At 44.8% G+C, this 20,499-nt stretch overlaps 1 protein-coding gene across 5 annotated transcripts in view; it reads left to right on the plus strand.

Annotated features, from left to right (window-relative positions):
* The window catches only part of EIF4E2 (eukaryotic translation initiation factor 4E family member 2), a 31,169-nt gene that overhangs the window by 7,178 nt on the left and 3,492 nt on the right, over positions 1 to 20,499 (plus strand). Inside the window, exons 2-7 of one of the 5 annotated variants that reach the window (XM_086719945.1) lie at positions 53 to 167; positions 2,119 to 2,253; positions 6,800 to 6,904; positions 8,366 to 8,518; positions 8,616 to 8,752; positions 15,437 to 15,514. In XM_086719945.1, coding sequence (XP_086576071.1) covers positions 53 to 167; positions 2,119 to 2,253; positions 6,800 to 6,904; positions 8,366 to 8,518; positions 8,616 to 8,752; positions 15,437 to 15,482 — 691 coding nt within the window. In that variant the 3' untranslated portion in view covers positions 15,483 to 15,514. Of the gene's footprint in view, positions 1 to 52; positions 168 to 2,118; positions 2,254 to 6,799; positions 6,905 to 8,365; positions 8,519 to 8,615; positions 8,753 to 10,494; positions 10,761 to 12,664; positions 13,398 to 15,436; positions 15,515 to 20,499 lie in introns of those variants that run through there. The other 4 variants (XM_086719942.1, XM_086719944.1, XM_086719943.1 and 1 more) reach the window with 4 other exon arrangements.

The raw sequence follows: 20,499 nt of genomic DNA on the forward strand, positions 1-20,499 counted from the left end.
AAGCAAGAATCAGCTCGGTCGTCACCTAACATTGTTTTACCTTCCCACTCAGATTGAAAGACGATGACAGTGGGGACCATGATCAGAATGAAGAAAACAGCACACAGAAAGATGGTGAGAAGGAAAAAACAGAACGAGACAAGAGTCAGGGCAGCAGTAAGAGGAAGGTGAGTTTTGTGCTGTATAGATATAGTTGCCTTTGGACTTGAGACTCGGTTATCTTGTGGAATCTATGTGAAAGATACCATATTAACTCAATGGTGCCCTATTTTGGAATATCTGCTTTTGTTCTCAAAAAAAGATTGTTGAATCACTGGCGTTCATGTTGGGAGTTAGAACTTTTCCCTTGCCATAGGATCTTAAGATCGTGCCTTGCTTTCCAGCATTCACCCAGCATGAGGGATTAACTGTGGACTTGAATGAGACTATCTGTTAGTTCTAAGCTGTTGCTGAGTATTTCAAATCCTACACATCCTTGAAATTTTAGACTGTTTAGTCAGTAATAATCTAAGCTGAAAGTGACTTGGAAAGGAAAAAATTTAGAGAATGAGAGATTGATGGGTCAGTTTTTTTTAAATATTAAAACTTGTTTATCTGACAAGATTGAGCATTATAGGTGCTAAAAGAGCACAAAGGTGAATGAGACTGTGGATCAAGGGGCTTACATTAAGTAGTAGCAATATTCATAGTAGCTGACACTGAGCGCTTACTATGTGCCAGGCACTGTGCTAAGCACTTTACACCTATTAACTTATTTGATCCTCTCAGCAACTCTACGATACTATTTTCTTCATTTTGCAGATAAGCAGCTGAGGCACAAACAGGTTAAGCAGCTTGCCCAGGTCACTAGCCAGTAAGTAATAGGGTGTCATAGAGGAGGCATACTTGGCCTGGGAGTACTTGGGTGAGATAAGATATAAACATAAATACCTATAATAGAAAAAAAAGTTTAAAAAGCCATAGGAAAACAGATAAAATGTTAGAGGAACTTAGAATCCACTAACCACTGAAGAAATTTACAGTGTAGGGACACCTGGGTAGCCCAGTTCAGCTCAGCTCATGATCTCACAGTTTGTGGGTTCGAGCCCCACATCAAGCTCTGTGCTGATAGCTTAAAGCCTGGAGCCTCCTTCAGATTCTGTATTTCCCCCTCTGTCTGTCCCTCCCCTGCTCACACTCTGTGTGTCTCTCTCCCCTTCCCTCCCTCCTTCCCTCCCTCCCTCCCTCACTCTCTCCCAATCTCTCTCTCTCTCTCTCAAAAATAAACAAACATATGGGAATGCAAGATGATGCAGCCACTCTGGAAGACAGTATGGAGGTTCCTCAAAAAACTAAAAATAGAACTACCCTACGACCCAGCAATTGCACTACTAGGCATTTATCCACGGGATACAGGTGTGCTGTTTCGAAGGGACACATGCACCCCATGTTTATAGCAGCACTATCAACAATAGCCAAAGTATGGAAAGAACCCAAATGTCCATCAATGGATGAATGGCTAAAGATGGTGTGAGATATATACATATATATACATATATATATATGTATGTATATATATATGTATATATATATATGTGATGGAGTATTACTCGGCAATCAAAAAGAATGAAATCTTGCCATTGACAACTACGTGGATAGAACTAGAGGGTATTCTGCTAAGCGAAATTAGAGAAAGACAAAAATCACACGACTTCACTCATGTGAGGACTTTAAGAGACAAAACAGATGAACATAAGGGAAACAAAAATAACATAAAAGCAGGGAGGGGGACAAAACAGAAGAGACTCATAAATACGGAGAACAAACTGAGGGTTACTAGAGGGTTGTGGGAGGGGAGATGGGCTAAATAGGTAAGGGGCATTTAAGGAATCTACTCCCGAAGTCATTGTTGCACTATATGCTAACTAATTTGGATATAAATTTAAAAAAAATAAAAATAAAAAAAAAAATAAACAAACATAAAAAATTTACTGTGTAAGCAGAATCATGGGCATATTGCAGGGAATTAAAGATGTAGCCTTTTTGTGGAGGTGGTAAGGGGTGACACTATAAAATGTTTTCTCAATCTCAGATCGTGTGAAAAGTGCCCCAGATTAACACACCTTATTGAATTCACAGGCTGTTGTCCCTGGACCAGCAGAGCATCCCCTGCAGTACAACTATACTTTCTGGTACTCCAGAAGAACCCCCGGCCGTCCCACTAGCTCACAGAGCTATGAACAGAATATCAAACAGATTGGCACCTTTGCCTCTGTGAGTACTTACTGGTTTAATGTAGTGAGCCTTGGTGGTATAGTCATGCCTGTACTTCTATCATTGTGTTTATTTACCTTCTGGTAACCTGTTTAGGGTTCTGCTTTCTTTATTTGACTGACCTGAGTCCCTCAGGTTTGCTCCTTCTGAGATTCCTCATTAGACATTCATAGGTAACATACATAGGTATCAATAAGTATGGCATTGACCAGAAGTAGACAATACAAAAATACAGGTTTGTTTAAATAGATATTTGTTGGGTCCTTACTATGTGCAAAGTGTCATGGGGATACAAAATTTTATAATACATTGTATATACTTTTATGAAGCTTGACGGTAAAGATGAGAGTAAAAATTTGAAAGTTTCTCTTGTATTAAGAACCTCCCAGAGCGCCTGGGTGGCTCAGTCGGTTAAGCGTCCGACTTCAGCTCAGGTCACGATCTCGCGGTCCGTGAGTTCGAGCCCCGCGTTGGGCTCTGGGCTGATGGCTCAGAGCCTGGAGCCTGCTTCTGATTCTGTGTCTCCCTCTCTCTCTGCTCCTCCCCCGTTCATGCTCTGTCTCTCTCTCTCTCTCTCTCTCTCTGTCTCAAAAATAAATAAACGTTTGGGGCGCCTGGGTGGCGCAGTCGGTTAAGCGTCCGACTTCAGCCAGGTCACGATCTCGCGGTCCGTGAGTTCGAGCCCCGCGTCGGGCTCTGGGCTGATGGCTCAGAGCCTGGAGACTGTTTCTGATTCTGTGTCTCCCTCTCTCTCTGCCCCTCGCCCGTTCATGCTCTGTCTCTCTCTGTCCTAAAAATAAACATTGAAAAAAAAAAAAAATTAAAAAATAAATAAATAAATAAATAAATAAACGTTAAAAAAAAAAAAAAAAAAAAGAACCTCCCATTAACAGGGCACCTGGCTGGCTCAGTCAGTAGAGCATGGGACTCTTGATCTTGGGGTCAAAGAGCTTACTTAAAAAAAAAAAAAAAAAGAACCTCCTATTAGGATTTTGGATATGTTAGTAACTATGCATAAAGTAGTGTCTTTTTCCTGTGTTCAGGAAGAAAATTAAATCCTGATCATTGTTTTTGTAGGTACTGTCAGAGATAGCCCAGCTGTGTCCTGTCTCCCTCACAGGCATCTAGGTGTGTGTGCCCTGAGAGTTCTCTGCAACTAAAACTGGTTTTGTTCAACAAAAATTATCACACATTTCCTATGTGCTGTATATTTGATCTCTGGGCAAAATCAAATGCAGGATTTGTTATTTTCTTAAAATTATTGAGGATTTTTTTCCTATTTAAAATGTAGACACTGGAAAAGGAAACTATAACAGACAGCAAACATTACAATAAATTGGTAAGAGGTGATAGGAAAAGAAATGAATTCTTGACAAAGGAAACAATAGAAATAAACTTTTGAGAATATCAGTGCCTTCCTAACATTCTTGAATCTATCACAAAATGTTGGTGACCTGCCATGTGGGAATATTAGACAGTACAGGGAAGGTAGCAGCTGTTACGTTATGAACAAATGGATGGCCACTTGGGGTCAGAGACTACGCTGGGGAGGAGGAAGTTTTCATTCAGGGTTCTATTCAGTTATTTGGGGGGTAATTAGGAATATTCCTAGTGTTTTTCTTTTCCTCTTAACAAAGGTATCTATGAATTCACCCAACTTGCGCACAGAGGGTTTTCTTTTTTCTTTTTTTGGCGTAAATGTTGAGTTGACTAGAGCAACATAATCAGCATTACCTGGGATCACTGCCTTATCCAGACTCACTGGATGTGTGATGACAGTGTTTAAAGTTGTCTGTTGTATAATTCAAGGCATTAGGAAATGTCTTCTAATATTAAATTCCTCACAGAGAAATAATCATATTATGAAAACTTAATGAAATCCAAAGCAGTATTTCCCAGTGGTCCTTAATCCTAATAATTGGCAATTTTTTTAAATTTTGGGGCGCCTGGGTGGCTCAGTTGATTAAGCATCAACTTCAGTTCAGGTCATGATCTCCCAGTTTGTGAGTTCGAGCCCCATGTCAGGCTCTGTGCTGACAGCTCAGAGACTGGATCCTTCTTTGGATTCAGTCTCTCTCTCTGCCCCTTGCCTGCTCACACTCTTGTCTTTTATTTATTTATTTATTTATTTTATTTTTTTATTTTATTTTTATTTTTGGGACAGAGAGAGACAGAGCATGAACGGGGGAGGGGCAGAGAGAGAGGGAGACACAGAATCGGAAACAGGCTCCAGGCTCTGAGCCATCAGCCCAGAGCCTGACGCGGGGCTCGAACTCCCGGACCGCGAGATCGTGACCTGGCTGAAGTCGGACGCTGAACCGACTGCGCCACCCAGGCGCCCCACACTCTTGTCTTTTAAAAAAAAAATTTTTTTTTTTTTTAATTTTTTTTTCAACGTTTATTTATTTTTTGGGGGACAGAGAGAGACAGAGCATGAACGGAGGAGGGGCAGAGAGAGAGGGAAACACAGAATCGGAAACAGGCTCCAGGCTCTGAGCCACCAGCCCAGAGCCTGACGCGGGGCTCGAACTCCTGGACCGCGAGATCGTGACCTGGCTGAAGTCGGACGCTTAACCGACTGCGCCACCCAGGCGCCCCCAAAAAAATTTTTTTTTTAAGAAAAAAAAGCAGTGCTTGATGAGGGAATTAGGGGTGGTTGTTATACTTTCTCCCTAACCTCCCCACCTCCAGTTCCTAATCCACGGTGAACCACAGGTTCTAGTGGCTGTGTCTTGTTTCTGCCCCGTGTGTCAGAGTGAGAAAAAAATTACTGCTCGTTGTATGCACGTGACCACTTACTGTCCCTGATCACTATATACAGTTAAACATAGCAGTTGTTGAGATGAGACCTTGCTTCAGAATCCTATGAATGGCATTTCTTCCTGACTTCTTTGTAACATGAGACATTTCTGTGTTTCTGTTGTCTAGAAGAATTGAAGCAACAGCCATTTCATAAAGTGTAAGGTCTGTTTATCCTTAGTTGCTGTCCACATCTAGAAGTATGACCTGAATCTGTGTCTACTCAGTACCCATTTTCAGCTGCTCCTCAGCAGTGTGTTGGCAATTTCCAACTGTCTTCAGACTGCTTCACGTTTCTTCTTTCCTCCTAAAGCGTGCCTCCTCACTAGCCAGTACTCTGTGGGTGTCCACTGCGAGTTACAGAGGACTAGGGAAGTAAATGGGAATAACTTGATGAGTAGGAATAAGCATGCATCTGATAGAGAAATAGATCTAGTTTTCTAACAGGATGGTGAAGGAGGGGCAAAGAGAAACAAATTTTCTAGCTAAGAAGAGGAACTTAATCCCGCTAAGTTCTTTTTGGTTTTGGCTGTCCTGGCCTTAGCAGCAGCCACCATGGTTTACGGTAATGCATGTGGTAGATTCCATCGCTTTTGCACAGTAACCAAACACAACTAAAATGTATGCATTGTAGTTAATGCTGTATCTGCCAACAGATAGTCTTTGAGAAATGATCAAACTTGAGGTTATAAAATAAGTCATGGGTGGGGAGGGCACCTGGGTGGCTCAGTCAGTTAAGCATCTGACTTCAGTTCAGGTCATGATCTCACGGTTTGTGAGTTCAAGCCCCATGTCGGGCTCTGTGCTGACAGCTCAGAGCCTGGAGTCTGCTTCGGATTTTGTGTCTCCCTCTCTCTCTTTGTCCCTCCCCTGCTTACGCTCACTTGCTCTCTCTCTCTCTCAAAGATAAATAAACGTTAAAAAAATAAAATAAATTAAGTCATTGGGATATGACATACAGCATGATGACTGTAGTTAATAACACTATTTTGTTTAAAAAGTGACTTGGTTCAGGACACCTGGGTGGTTCAGTCGGTCAAGCAATCAACTCTTGATTTCAGCTCTGGTCATGATCTCACAGTTCACGGGTTTGAGCCCTGCATCGGGCTCTGCACTGTGTCAGCACGGATCCTGCTTGGAATTCTCTCTCCCTCTCTCTGCCCCTCCCCCACTCGTGTGCGCACGCGCGCACACACACATGCTCTCTCAAATAAACTTAAAAAAATTTTTTTTAAGTGACTTGGTTCTTAAAAAAATACATTCAGGCTGAGGTTATGTGAAACTTAACATACCTCAAGACTGAAAGAATTCCACCATGTCGGGGCTTCTGGCTGGCTCAGTCTATAGAGCATGCGACCCTTAATCTCAGGCTAGTCAGTTCAAGCCCCATGTTGGGTGGAGCCTGCTTAAAAAAAAATAATAAAATAAAATAAAAGGATTCCACTGTGTAAAACAAGGTCCTCTTACATCATGTAATGATTATCCTAGGGCTTCCACAGTGAGGGCTCCCGGCTGAGGCTGGCATTTTTTTGCCTAAAGAGTTTATTCTTGTATCAACAATAGGATATTTTTCCATACTTTCCTTCCCATGCAACATGCCTTCCTTCTCATTTCCCCTAGTGAAAATGTATCCTTCAAAAAGTAGAGTCTGTAGCACAGTATCTTCCATGTTTATGTTCTCTTAGATCTCACATTCTTTCAAAGAAAAAAGACCCATCTTTTGTACTCTGGGACCTTCTCTCTGCAGGTGGAGCAGTTCTGGAGGTTTTACAGCCACATGGTCCGTCCCGGGGACCTGACAGGCCACAGCGACTTCCATCTCTTCAAAGAAGGAATTAAACCTATGTGGGAGGTGAGCACTGAGGATCTTGGACCACTTTTCTGAGTGGTTTTGTTGTTGTTGTTGTTGTTGTTGTTGTTGTTGTTGTTGTTGTTGTTGTTGTTTTTAGCCCTGCCAAGGTTAAAAGTATTTAAAGTCTTCTCTCAAAGCTACATCACTATTTGGTGTATCCTTAGGGCCAGGACTTGTAGGAAAAGGCACTTGTAGGAAAAGGCACTGATGTCGTTGCTTGTCTGTGTGGGTGGTTTACAGAGATTTTTTTTTTTTTAATCACTAAAAGGGTATTATAACAATATTGAAAGACTTTTTAAAAAATTGCCTCTGGGGCACCTGGGTGGCTCAGTAAGTTACACGTGCACCTTCGGCTCAGGTCATGATCTCACAGTACATGAGTTGGAGTCCCGCATTGGGCTCTGCACGGTGCAGAACCTGCTTAGGATTCTCTCTCTTTCCCTCTCTCTCTCTCTGCCCCTCTCCCACTCGTACTTTCTCTCAAAATAAATAAACTTTAAAAAAAGAAGTACCTTTGTTCCCATCAAACTGGTTGTGTGTGCACGTGATTGAAGTGGATAAAAAGTAAGCTTGCTTACAGGCAGTAGCTGGAGACCCAGAGCTGAGCTCTGTGAACCCTGCTGTAATCCGTCTTCTGTTGTGACGCCAGGGCGTTTTTCTAGAAGACAAATGTGAAAACACACACACACACACACACACACACACACACACACACACACACACACCCACCCACCCACCCAGCTATAGGCCCTGTGCCGCTCTGCATTGCTCACATGACCTTGCAGTCACCCTCCAGGCCTCATCTCCCAGCGTGGCCAGGCCTTCCCTCCAAGTGCAGCTCGCCTTCCTCTTTTCATCCCCCTGACACACAGTCTCAGTTTGTACACAGACAAGTTTTTCTCAAAGCCTTCACCTGCTTTACCTGCCTAATCCATATGCCGCTCAAGACCCAGCTTAAATGTTTCCTTTTCTTGAGTGTTTCTGACTGTCTTGCTCCTCTTTAACTTAGTGTATCTCTTATCAGACTATATTGCTGCAGTTCATTTTCTTGGCTCTCTGTTCTTCCACTAGACCAAATCTAGGTAGAGACTGTGTCTGTGTACTTGAGACCTGGTGACACTTGGTAAACTTTTAGTGGATGAAGGAAGGAATGATCAGTATTTGAAATCTGACATCATTTCATTTTGATTCCTAAAGTAGTTCCAGAAAAAGAGGATTTTTTTTTAAAAGGTCAGTGTAGCCATTTATTGTAATGGCTTATACCAAGGATTCCCCCTTCCTCTCCCCCCCCCCATTTCTTGTCTCCCTAGCCCTACCACCGTTTTTCCTATAAAATTGAATAACTGGAAAGCAACAGGACTTCTTAGCATTCAAGGGATCCTTGGCTTTTTCTTGCCTTCATGCAAAAGTAAAAGAGCTGTGAAACCACACTTTAACTTTAATGCTTTCTCTCTTACACAGGATGATGCAAATAAAAATGGTGGCAAGTGGATTATTCGGCTGCGGAAGGGCTTGGCATCCCGTTGCTGGGAGAATCTCATCCTGGCCATGTTGGGGGAACAGTTCATGGTTGGGGAGGAGATCTGTGGGGCTGTGGTCTCTGTCCGGTTTCAGGTAAGCCACCCCATGGGCGGGTCTGCTTTCTTGTGTTGCCTTTGCTCTCTTCAGTGCCTCCGGCTTGCTTTGACCATTGCTTCTGTTCCTCCTATAGGAGGACATTATTTCAATATGGAATAAGACTGCCAGTGACCAAGCAACCACAGCCCGAATCCGGGATACGCTTCGGCGAGTGCTTAACCTACCTCCCAACACCATTATGGAGTACAAAACCCACACCGACAGCATCAAGTACGTGTTGGGGGTGCTTGGGGGGCATGTCCCTAAGCTTAGCAGAAGTAGGTCCTTAGTTGGGCCCAGAGGAATATGGTCATACAGGAGCCTGACTTATAGAGAAGGGACAGACCAGTCTTCCCCTCTAGTGCTTCTGGCCACTTGTAGCAGTTCTTTGCTGGTGAGGCTCCCTGCCCGCCTACACTGTGGGGTGCTTTGTATCAGAGAGAGCCCTTCTGCAGAATCCCAGTTGCACTGCCTGGGCTTGCTTTATTTACACAGGCTGTCTTGTCTTTCATTCACTAACCACTATCTTAAAATGAAAGACAAAGTGCTTTTCCTTTTCTTGCTGTTTTTTAAGATAATTTCACTGAACAATCAAGTCCTCCTCCCTGTCTGCCCCTCACCCCACTTTTGCATGTCTTTTTAACTTCTTAGCGTCAGTCTGTTTTCTTTGTCCTGGGAAATTGACTTCTTACTGGGAATGATGACTCCACTTCCTTGTGTGTAGAGCTGAAATTGTAGAGGAAGCAGAACAGTGTGTTTGTGAGAGTAGAACCTAAGGGGAAAGCAGGAATGCCAAAGGGGAAGTAAGCTTTGCGATCTACCTAGGACTTGGGGTACCTAGAGCTGGACATCCACAAATGAGAATCACTGGTTAGGATTGCTCCTTCAGTGATTGAATGTCATAAATAAATTCAGGTTATTAGGAAGAAGTCGTGGGGAGTGGCTGTTAGGTTTTCTCAAAACTAGAGGGAGAGCTAGCCAACCAGGAGTCAAGACTTTTAGGTTTAACTCTCTTCTTTGACTCCAGTATCAATATGTGCCTTTGGCAAGTCTCTACCGCTCTGCTTCAGTTTCCCCATCTGTAAAATGGGAGATAAATAATACTTTACCTAACAGGGTTGTTGTGAGGCTGATTTAATCTTTGTAATTGAAGGTCCTCAGGTGGAGAATGCTCTTACAGGGCCAAGTATTATTACTGCTATCATCGTCATCATTAGTAATAATATCATCATCATGTTATTCTTACTAAAGACTAGTAATGAGCCCAATGATGGTGTTCAGCAGGCAGACCATTTGGGAATCTTCTTCCCATGCATTCATAGACAGTGTGGGTGGAGTTGGTTTAAACTAGCTAAATGCCAGTTTTTTCCTGGGAACACTGCCACAAAAGTTGGTCCATAATCAAATGGCTGCGTGTGACTCATCATAGCCACCAACAGGCGTTAGCCAGCCATGACCCTGGTTGCTTGCCTTAGCAGTCTGGAGTTAGCATTGTTTTTCTCTAGGCAGGTTTTCCCTATTCTTTGTTCTGGGAGAGAATAGTTTCTGCCCTCCAGCCCGACACAGTCCAGGCTGGTGAGATCCACACCTGCTTTTTCTAGGACTCTTATGTTCAAGGTTCCCAAATGCTTCCCCCGCCCCGCCACTTACCCCCAAAGTAACCTTTTCACCTGGATAGGAAAGGGAAAGAGGTATTTTTCAACTCTCCCCTCTCCACTGTTCTCCCTCTCTAATACCCTGAGGCGGTTCTTCCTGACTTTTGTAGAAAGGTGTACAAGTCCTTATGAGTCTAGGAGAGCCTGTGGGCTTTTTGCCTTAGTTGGCTGCTCGCTGCTTTATCAAGAGATCTGCCTAGCGCTCCAGCCCTGCAGCTACAGGGACCAGAAAACCCTCCTTGATTCCCAGATGCTACTTTCCCTTGCGTCTCCCTCTCTTTCCTCTCCCAATGTGCCCACCTTTTGCACTTCCACTAGAATGCCAGGCAGGCTGGGCCCCCAAAGGCTCCTTTTTCAAAACCTCTGGAAGCCGCGGTTGAATGTGCCATGACCCTCTCCCTCTCTGGATGGCACCATCATTGAAGCTGGCCTCATCGGAGTCTCTTGTTTTGTTGGCGAGCTACCTGGAAGATCCTTCTGTCCTGGACAAGAGGAATTGGAAGAGCTTTTTATGTTTTAAGAACAGGCTGACACGCAGCAGCTACAACAACAGCTGAGATCACTTAATAAATGGTGCTAAACTAGCTTGTCTCATGCTCTTGCTCTTTACGGTGCATCAAAGAAGTGGCCTTTCAGACTGACTGTCACCTTATTAAGGAATGGCACAGACTTCTCCATGGAGGGCCATCTGGGGAATGCAGCCTCATTTCCATAAGCCCATTGTAGTGTCACATGGTATTTTGTTCCAGTTCTGCTGAGGTCTGACATAATGAGGTGACATCTCGCTCTCAAAATGAGACCCCATTTTCTGGTACTTGAATTGTAGTTCCCATCTGGTCACGCTGATAACCAGAACAGAGTGATTTCGGATTCGAATTCAGCTTGAAAGTCTGTTAAGGTTGGAAAGGGGGATCCTTGGCCTTTGCTTCGCTTTGTTTGCCTTTACTTCAAAGAAATCTCTTGCTCGGAGGTAAAGCCCTGCTTCTGTCTGTGTGTGGCTGTGTGTCTGTAGTTTCCTTGCTTTGTGTTAACAGGGTTTCCTCACTGTGCCAAGCTGCCCAAGCCACAGGCTCTTTGCCAGCCTTCTCCCTTCTGTTTTCCGTTTAGAACCAAATCATCTTCCTCTTTGAGCTAGTCCTGCTTGCAAGGTTTCAAGGTTGTAGCCCTTCTCCCAGGGTTATTGTGCATCAGGATCCAGGGCGGGGCAGTGTCTTCATCCTGTAGGAGTTCGCTCCGTAGGCTGGCTGACTGTGGGACATACCGGCCCCTCGTTGCTTTGTGGCTTGGCTTGTATGCGCTGCAGCTCGGCCTTCAGGCGCCTAACCTGCATGTAGAATTCCAGCAGGCCTCATGTTACTTGAGGTCTTCTTGGGAGCTACTACCAAAACCAAAAAGGAACCGTTTTTATAGAACTTGAGGTCAGGTTGCCTAATAGCATCTTGAAGGTGGCCGTGGGGGTAATGTGGAGTTTTCCAAAGCGGCCATTCCGTTTTGGCAGCAACACCCGTGCTTACACATTGACCACCAGTCTCCATATGGCCCGGGATCTCACAGAACACACACTGGGACTAGCACTCAACATTCCGGAGGTGTTTGTGTCATTGTTTCTCTGTTTACTGCGTATCCAAAATTGGTTGAAGTACCTAGAAAATGGGAGATTTGTTGGCATATGGAAATGCCTATTCTCTATGTTTTCAGCGCTTGTCGAAGAATTACTTTCTATGGCCTTTTCCCTCTTGCCTTCCGATATTATTTACACGTATTGACCTTAATTTCAGCTGTATAAACCGGTCCAGGAGATGAGCTTGATGTCACCTTCTAGAGTAAGAGTTGATCAGAAAGCACCAAACCTACCCTGCGGCCCCTGTGATCCTTACCAAAACGTGAACCGAAATCAGAACTGTTCTGCTTTGTTCTAGTCCTTGTGGCTCTCCCACAAGTGTGGCTTGGTTGAAGCCAAGGAGCAGCAGCTGCTGGGACTTGAGAATTCAAGGGAAGTGAAGGAAGAAAGGGCCAGCAGTTGCCCTCCCCCGAGTTCTCTGGAGACGAGGGGGCTGCTGGAAATGGCAAGGGGCATTTTTTTAGGAGTAGCTTAGGTTTCTCAGTCAGGTTTCTCCACCTTGCTATGTTTCAGTCCAGTTTTCAGTGTCCTTTTTCAACTGTTTGGTTTTTCCAGCCTTCCCCTATTCACCCTGCTCGTGGCCTCTTCCTGCCGCCCTCTTAGGTGAGCTGAGGCAAACGCTGATGCGCACAGTGCGTGGTGAGCTGCTTCGCTGCAGAGGGGACGCCTGCCTGCCGCTTCCTATCCCTGTTCACTGCCAGTAGTTTGCCCCCGAAGGGTGAGCAGGTCCCATTGAGAAATGGGGAACCTGTTAAGTTGGGCGTTAGCTCAGGTGCATGGCTCCTTTTAATGAGACCAGTCATAGCTGAGCTTTCATAGGTTTGGGTACTTGCGGACGTCAAGTAACTAACTGTATCCTCTTTTGAGGAGAAGTCTCATAATGCAGCCAGACTTGCAACCACCAGGGGACCACCAGGATAAAACTTGGCACAGAGCCACATAAAGCAGCAGTGTCTTTTGTGAGGAAATTCCTCTTTGGAATAGTCCCATTGAGTTCCTTTGTGCGTCTGGCCTGGAACGGAAAAGGGGAAGACAGGGCCAGCTTCACTGAGTGGGCCACAGTACTGGGGAGTCTGACCAGACCCCTCTGCAGAGGAAGTTGAGGGTAGGTGACTTCTCTTTATTACTTTATTCCAGAAGAGAGATGGGTCAAACCTGGGGACTTTGCTTTACCACGTCTAGATACCATTGTATGTAGACATTGACGTTTGTAGGCAAGAACCAACCAGCCCTTCCTCTGACGTGGCTAAATCATGGGGTCGTAGCCTGGTGGCACCAGGTCACACCAGCATAATTGCTGGCCTGGCTTTGCGTCTAGGAGATGTTCCCCCATACTGATGCTCAAAGCCAAGAAAGCCCAGGCTAGCGGAGGCGGAGCATGTCCATGAGTATTGAGGGCCAGCTGCATGCGAGGCTGTGAACCAGGCTTTGAGTGGAGTGGAGGCAAGTACAGTTACAGAGAAATGAGATCTCGGCTCTCAGAATTTGCTTTCTGGTAAGCGAGCTGGGACAAGAGTGGTCTTTAAAAGACTCACTTTGTCATTTGAAGCTGTTCAGAATCCCCTGTAGACTCTGCTAATCTCAGAGAAATTTTTTTTTTTTTTAAAGAAACCATTCATTCATTGGACACTTGTAACATTTAACTTGTTCTTTCTTTACCTTTAAAAGAAGCAATTTTTAATATTACCTAGTATGCATAGGATGTCAGATGGAGAATAGTTAGAATATGCGCACTTAGCTGTAGGTGGTTGACTTGCCTCTTAGCCAAGCGTTGGCCTACATAAGTGTGATTGTTCCAGTGACTGTGGCCAACTGTTTGGTGTCCGCTGAGTCCGTGTAAGGCAATTACTAGACCCAGCCTCTTCATGTGGAGGTTTAGCACCTGAAGAAGATACCTCTGAAGAAAACGGGAGGGCGGTTTCATACTGTAATGGATTAGAGGGAACTCTGAAATCTGTAATTCTGCAGGTTCTTAACACTGAGAACTGTTCTCTTTGGACTAGCATAGGCCTTTCTGGAAACAAAAGGATAAATGAGATGAAGCTTCAACACAGCCACGTAATTTGTTGATGCCTAAGTTGCTTAAAATAGGATTGAAATCTCACTATTAGAAGGAAAGAGGGGTTTCCTAGGTCGCTGCCCAAACATCGGATTTGCTTTACCCTTAATCTTCATGTGGAAGGAAGAATGAAATAGCCTTCTGATCTCACTCGTGGACTCAGGACGTTCATCGCATCAGCATCTCCAGAAAGGGCTGTGGAACAGATGTCTTGCTGTGGAGACTGAGTTTGTGAATTGACAAAGACTGGCACGCTTGATCAGCGGTCTTACGTATTTCTTCAATCGTTAGCGTGTATTAGTAGCTTTGGTAATACTCTCTAAAGACACCATTACCTGCAGATCAACCTCTTGTTCTAAGAGATCATTCACTTATAATTGCTCCTGTTCAAAAGGAAAAAAAAACTAATGAAACTGGTATAAGTATTACCTGCAAGAAGGAATTTGTTGTACCAGGTCTCTATATTTAAATCCCTCCCTACTTAAAACCTACCTGTAGAAGGCCTGGTAATGAAGTATATTCTATTGGCCATAATATCACACCTGTAGTGAGTGACACATGTGTTGTCACCCAAGATACTGTCATTCCTTTAAACTGAGAATGGAGTAATTGCCAGTAAGGAATTTTAGATTTACAAGCATTGAATTACCCATTATATAATATATATAAGTTCCCAAGGAATTTACCAGGTAGTCTGTCCCTAATAGAGCTGAAAAGTGGCTGGGGCCGAAAGGTAGGACATCAGCTTCTTTGAGGAAACTTGAAGTGGTTTAGGGCTTCAAGGACACATGAGGGATCTGGTTTTCTCCTGGTTCTTTGGCCAGCAGTCACCAACGGCTTGTTCTTCGTGGAGCGGCATCCAGAGAGACTGGGCACCCTGCAGTCCTGTTTCTTACTCCTTCCTAACCCCAATCACTAAATCAAGTTAATTGGCATGAAAGTTACAAGGACCATTGAGCCCTAAAAATTTGAGCTGCTGTGACCTACACAGTGTAAGGTAGTAATTACATGGGCATTTCCAGAAACGGATGGAATCTGATACAGATTTGGGGTGTGAGTTGGGAAGGGTCCGACAGTTGGAAATGAGAGCAGAGAAAGCGCTTTAGTTGCTTCATTGCATCTCCAGCCATCATAACGCTTCCGGGCACCTGCCTTTACCCGCAGAGTGAGGCCTGATGAAGAACAATAGTTCCTGCCACCTGCCCTCACGCCCCCAAGGGCAGAAAGCCCTCTACCCCAGTGATTGGGGGTGTCTCCAGGGAGGATTGAGCTTAGCTCTGACCTCCTGGGCCTCCCTGTAGACTCGAAACAGCAGGTAGGAGGACTGTGGCAGTTGCTTGAGGGGACAGGGCCAGACTTCGCTAGTCAAGCCAGCCAGGAGCAGTGCCAACTGGCCGCCACTGCTGATGTGAGGGCAACGTCTAGAGGGGGAAGCCTGACCGCTGCTTCCAGGTACTGGTGCGCTCTGCCCGACCTTGAGGTATCTCAAGTGGGATGTGGGGTTATCGTGTCTGTGCTCTCTTTGTTAAAAAGCTGTTGATCTGAATGTGCTATTGTGTTTTTTGTCTCTGGTTTGCCAGGGCCTGGGAGGAGTTTCATGGCCTGGTGAACAGCAGCGGCCGCTGATCGGACGCTCCCCTCTGTCTCTCACACTCAGGGTAGGGCCTTGTCTATCTTCTCTGTAACCTTGTGACATACCTCTCAGCCACAGGCCCCCTCTTCCCAAGGGCGTGCCCTCTCCCCGTTTACCCCCAGCCTTGCCTCTGCCAACATGGAGCCTGCTCCAGCTTCTCCTCTTTGACTGGTTGTCACAGTCTCAGAGAAAAGCACCAAGTCCAGAACCACTAGATCGTCCTCCCAGGGTCACGTGTCTCCCGGTGGACCTCCGGGAGGATTGCTTAACTTACCGTGCCCGTGTTTTCGTTTGGAAAATGAGGTTCCCCGGACTAAAGTGTCTTCGATCTCTTCCAATGCCAACATACCATGATTATAGATGTGCCACAGATCCTTTGTCTTTTGCCCAGACGTGGCCGTTTCAAGCCATCTGGCAGTGTCCTGTGACTGACAGGACAGTTCCATGGGCTCTGGTGTGGGTTAGGTGAGAGGTATGTCCCTTGTCTGCTGCTGGTTTCTATCAAGTGTGAGCAAACAGTGGTAGAACCTGCGGGTCTCACAGTGAGAGTGAGCTGGGGCAGATGCAGGGGCATGCTTGACTAGACCGTCACATGTCACTGGAAGGGAGAGGCCCCGGGAAATCGAAGGCTGGGTCAGCTGACACATTGACTTTAAGAACATTTGTGTTTCAGTTAATGAAGAGAGTGCCAAGTCCATGTCTGTGTCTCTAGCAGAGGGAATTGGGTCAATTTACTCTGGATGAGAAGACAGTAACTGCATGTGCCTGCGCTGAGAGCATAGTCCTGGGCGTTAACTACCCTCCCGCCCCGCCACCCCCATCCCTGTGCAATAGAGAATTGCTAAAATTGGAACAGAATGTGTCAGCTGTAGTAGCCGCTTCAGAACTCCCCCTTCCCAGGAGGGAAATGAGGCTTTTTCGAGAAAAGGAGATCTGCATCCCTCAGACAGCAAGAGAGGATGACACAGAGGGACAGGGCAGGTGACCCAGGGTCTGAGTACTCTGCAGAGCTGGGTGATCGTTAGACAAACGGTCTCAGAAGTCCTGCACACACAGATGATGCCAGGCATGTCTTTTTTTAAAGCTTAATTCCTTTATTATAAATTCAATTTTTAGGCATACTAGATTTTTTAAATTGCAATTTAAAAGTTTTCTCTGTAAAATATAGTTAACAGGTCAGAGGTGGCTGCTAATATACACAAGGGGGGATGAAAAACAAGCATCAGCTGTAATGTTGGGTACACTGAAATGCAGGCTGAAAACAGCAGCTACTTAGAATAAATAAGTCAGATTTCCAGAGGCCTGGTGCTATCATGCAATTGTTTTAATCATTTTAATAACATTACCATATTTAATTATTTCTAGGATATTTTTTGGTTTTGTTTTCAATATCCCTAAAATCAGGGTGCTCACAGTGAATGTGATTTTGGACGTAGTTTAATTAGCAACGTTTACTTCTTAGAGTACAGAAAACGATGGTATCTTTAAGAATCAATAGCATCTATGTTCCATCGGGGGAGAAAAGCCTTTAAAATGAAATGGGAATAATCAGAATGGGGGAAAACTGTCCCTCCCCCTTCACTAACAGTGAATCCCTTGGGAAAGAGATCTCTGAATTGCCTTGAAATCCTGTATTTGCATCGTTGCCGTTTTGCGGTCTCTTCTTTCTTGTTTTTGTTGCCCCTATATCTTTTTTATCTGGCAGATGAAGAAGCACTTCATGGTTTAGGTGTTCTCCTGCCTAAAGCGCAGCCTTGGAAGTCTAATACTTGGAGTATTAGAGTCTAAACAAAAAAACCAACTCATGTCATTGTCTTAAAGACTTGAAAAAGACTCTCTATTTCATCCCTATCGCGTTACCCCTGAAGGGGTGCTCTCAGCTGCTACGCTAGCTCTGAACTGCTCTTTTAAAGGTTCCTAACACTTTGGCTCCTCGTCCTCTTCACCTTTTCTTTTCCCCCTCCAAGGAGACCATGATCTAGGAGGAACTAAAAACTGCTATTTAAGTAATTGTTCTTGAACCACAAATACTTCTCAGTTGATCCGATATTTTATGCTATGACATATAGCTGCTAATATTCTAGAACCATTTCATTTGATCTGCATTACAAATCAGTATTGCCCTTTTAACCATGACTTCAATGGAAGTCCCAGTTAGCTGCTGGGGAGGATTTAGGTTACTTAATATGTCTGGGCTGGCATGCACAGAGCAATGATCTGTGTTGTTGGGGAATGAAGTTGGCCCTCAGTGGGAGATTAGAGATGGAAACTTGCCCCACTGAACCTAGGAAGGGTTTGTAGTTTTATTTAATATACAGGGAGGGAGAGGGGTGGAAGCCAGAGCTGGCCTGTGGTGGACAGCTGATAGCCAGAGAATGTTCCTCTGAAGACTGTACGGAAGCCTGTAGGCTGATTTGTGAGTGCACTCTCAGATCCCCCTCCAGAGCAGAGAGTCAGGTAGGGCTCCTACTCGGTGGCTCAGCTCGCAGTTTTCCCTCGAGGACCCGGAATCACTGTGGCCACTTCCTGCAAGAATGGAGAGGCATTCCTTTGAGGAACCAACCACCTTGCTCCTGTGTTATCCACCCTCAGGAGCTTGCCTCACCCTCAGCTTATTCTTCCCAGAGTTGGAATTTGTCCTTTCTAGAGAAGTACGAAATGGCAGAGCAGATTAGAAAGCTGTTACAGAGTATTTGGGTAACAGTTTTCCCCCCAAATGCCTGGGGATGTGAAGCTGGAAGCCAGTTTGGATGGGGCGCTGGTATTTGTGTCCTGCTATCAGGATAAAGAGTCATCCAGTAGAGAAAGGTCTTTTTAATTTTTTAATGTATTTTAGAGAGAGAGAGACTGTGCAAGCAGGGGAGGGGCAGAGAGAGAGGGAGACACAGAATCCAAAGCAGGCTCCAGGTTCCAGGCTATCAGCACAGAGCCTGATGTGGGGCTCGAACCCATGAACCATGAGATCATGACCTGAGCTGAAGTTGGACGTTTAACCAACTGAGCCACCCGGGCGCCCCGAGAAAGGTTCTTTTTGACCCCTCTCTAGCATTGTGGGTCTTTTAGCTCCTGTGTCCTGTGCCCTGGAGTGTAAAAATCCTCTGGGATAAATTAAGATACAGGGAAAAACTGATGTCTGAAAAGCCCCTTTAAATCAATACACTGGGCTCAATATATTTATATATAATTTGTATTTTTATTTCATAAATTCATAGATGAGGATGTAAAATTTTTATTTCCTTCTAAAAGGTCTCTTGAAAAAACGAAAACAACAGAAAAGCCTTCCCGGTCGCCCATGCTCCATCACAATATTGCTAGGTGGCTAGAGGGCCTAGCTTTTAGGAGCTCACTCTGGATTTTCTAAATTATAGTTTGCTTTTATGAGAACAGAAGCCCATCTTTTTTGAAAAATTAAACGTTGCCTGTGACCTGCCACTCCCTTTCTTCTTTCTTCCTTCTTCCTTTTTCTGTCTCTTAATCTCTCTGGCACTGCAGCCTGGGGTAATGGACATAACCAAGGATTAGTTCTCAGCTGGTCTGAGATGAACACATTCCTCAGACGACATCTGGCACCGAGCTGTTCTCAGCCCACTTTTTTTTTTTTTTTAAGAGAAGCTGGACCAGAGCCACCAGCTGCCACCAGCCTGTCATTGTCATTGTCAACAGCCTGTCACCCATTCTCGTTGCTCTTTGTTTTCCTTTAAATCAAACTCTGGGGGAACTTAGCTAGATTATCCTGGCTTCTTATTCTCCCCTTTTCCACATTACAAATAAACCTTAGACTAATTGTGATTTCTTAGATTTTCTGACCGTGAAGAGATCTAGGACAGAAATAATTAGAATAAATAGTAAACATCTAGATGGGAAAGTGTTGTAGAGCTCTTCAGTTTACCTGCCACAGAGAGAATTTGTTTGTGGCCCAACCCCAGCACAGTACAGGGACTCTTCCAAAAGATAGAGGTGACCTGTTTACAGTGATGAGTTGTCCAGAAAGTTCTCTCTTCTGTATCACTAATGGATGAAAAGGCTGGGTCCAGACACTTGCCTGCTGTCTCTCTTACTCCAAAGACAGATCATTCTCCCACTGTTAGAAAATTCTGTGATTCTACCTTCCCACACCCTGCCTTTCTGTCCACTCATTTTCCCCTGCCGGTTGACTTTTGCTCTGTGAGGAGAGAGGGAAGAAATGGAACAGAGCAGACTGTTCCTTCCTAACCGCTCCCGTGTTATTAGAGAGGGTCTCTGACACGTAGTCTCAGTAGTACAGCGCATCATCCCCAAGGGGACTGGGAGATCACACACACATGGCCCTTACGCTTGCTTTTCTCTGTTTTATAGTCAGAAATGTTCCTTATCATCCTTTGCTAGTTACAGGTGGCACCTCGGTGGGATCTGTCCTTGTGAAAGCCCTTTTAAAAAAGATGATCACCCCATTAAGTTTTCTTCATGTTCAGTCTTCCCCTCCTTAGATCAAAATACTCAGTATTCATTGATAAATGAGCTACATTGTCATGCGTCCAGTTATAAAAATACTAGTGGACTATTGAGATGATATCAGTTTCTTCCCAGAGTTTGCCTCCAGTTTCCCCTCTCAGTGTACTTGTCTACAGTCATTCATCTTGGGTAGTGAAGGCAGCTGACCGCCATCACAGGGGAGAGTCTGGTAGCCAGTTGCTAACTGGAAACTGCCATTTGTCTAGGCTGAGTATATTCTTTCAGAATTACCCCAGACTGATAGCCATATGCCCAATAAATTGTAGCAATATTAAGATGGTCAGTTAAAGCTAAAGCTTCTAGAATGTCCTATCAAAACTAAAGGGAAGTAATGACTCAAAAATCAGGTTAATGAGAATTCCTGTTTCAGAATTTCAGGTATTTGAAAGTCTGAAGCTCTGGGCTACAGCAGAGGGCCTTTAAGGTCCTTTGTAGCCCTGAGACTGGGGGATTCAAATGGCAGTGTGGGCTGCTGAGATGTTGGATTTCTAGTGTGGAGCAGGAAAGGTTTCTAGTGGG

The sequence above is a fragment of the Puma concolor genome, chromosome C1 (assembly GCF_028749965.1).
Source record: "Puma concolor isolate L17-30 chromosome C1, mPumCon1.1.hap2, whole genome shotgun sequence".
Lineage (NCBI taxonomy): Eukaryota > Metazoa > Chordata > Mammalia > Carnivora > Felidae > Puma > Puma concolor.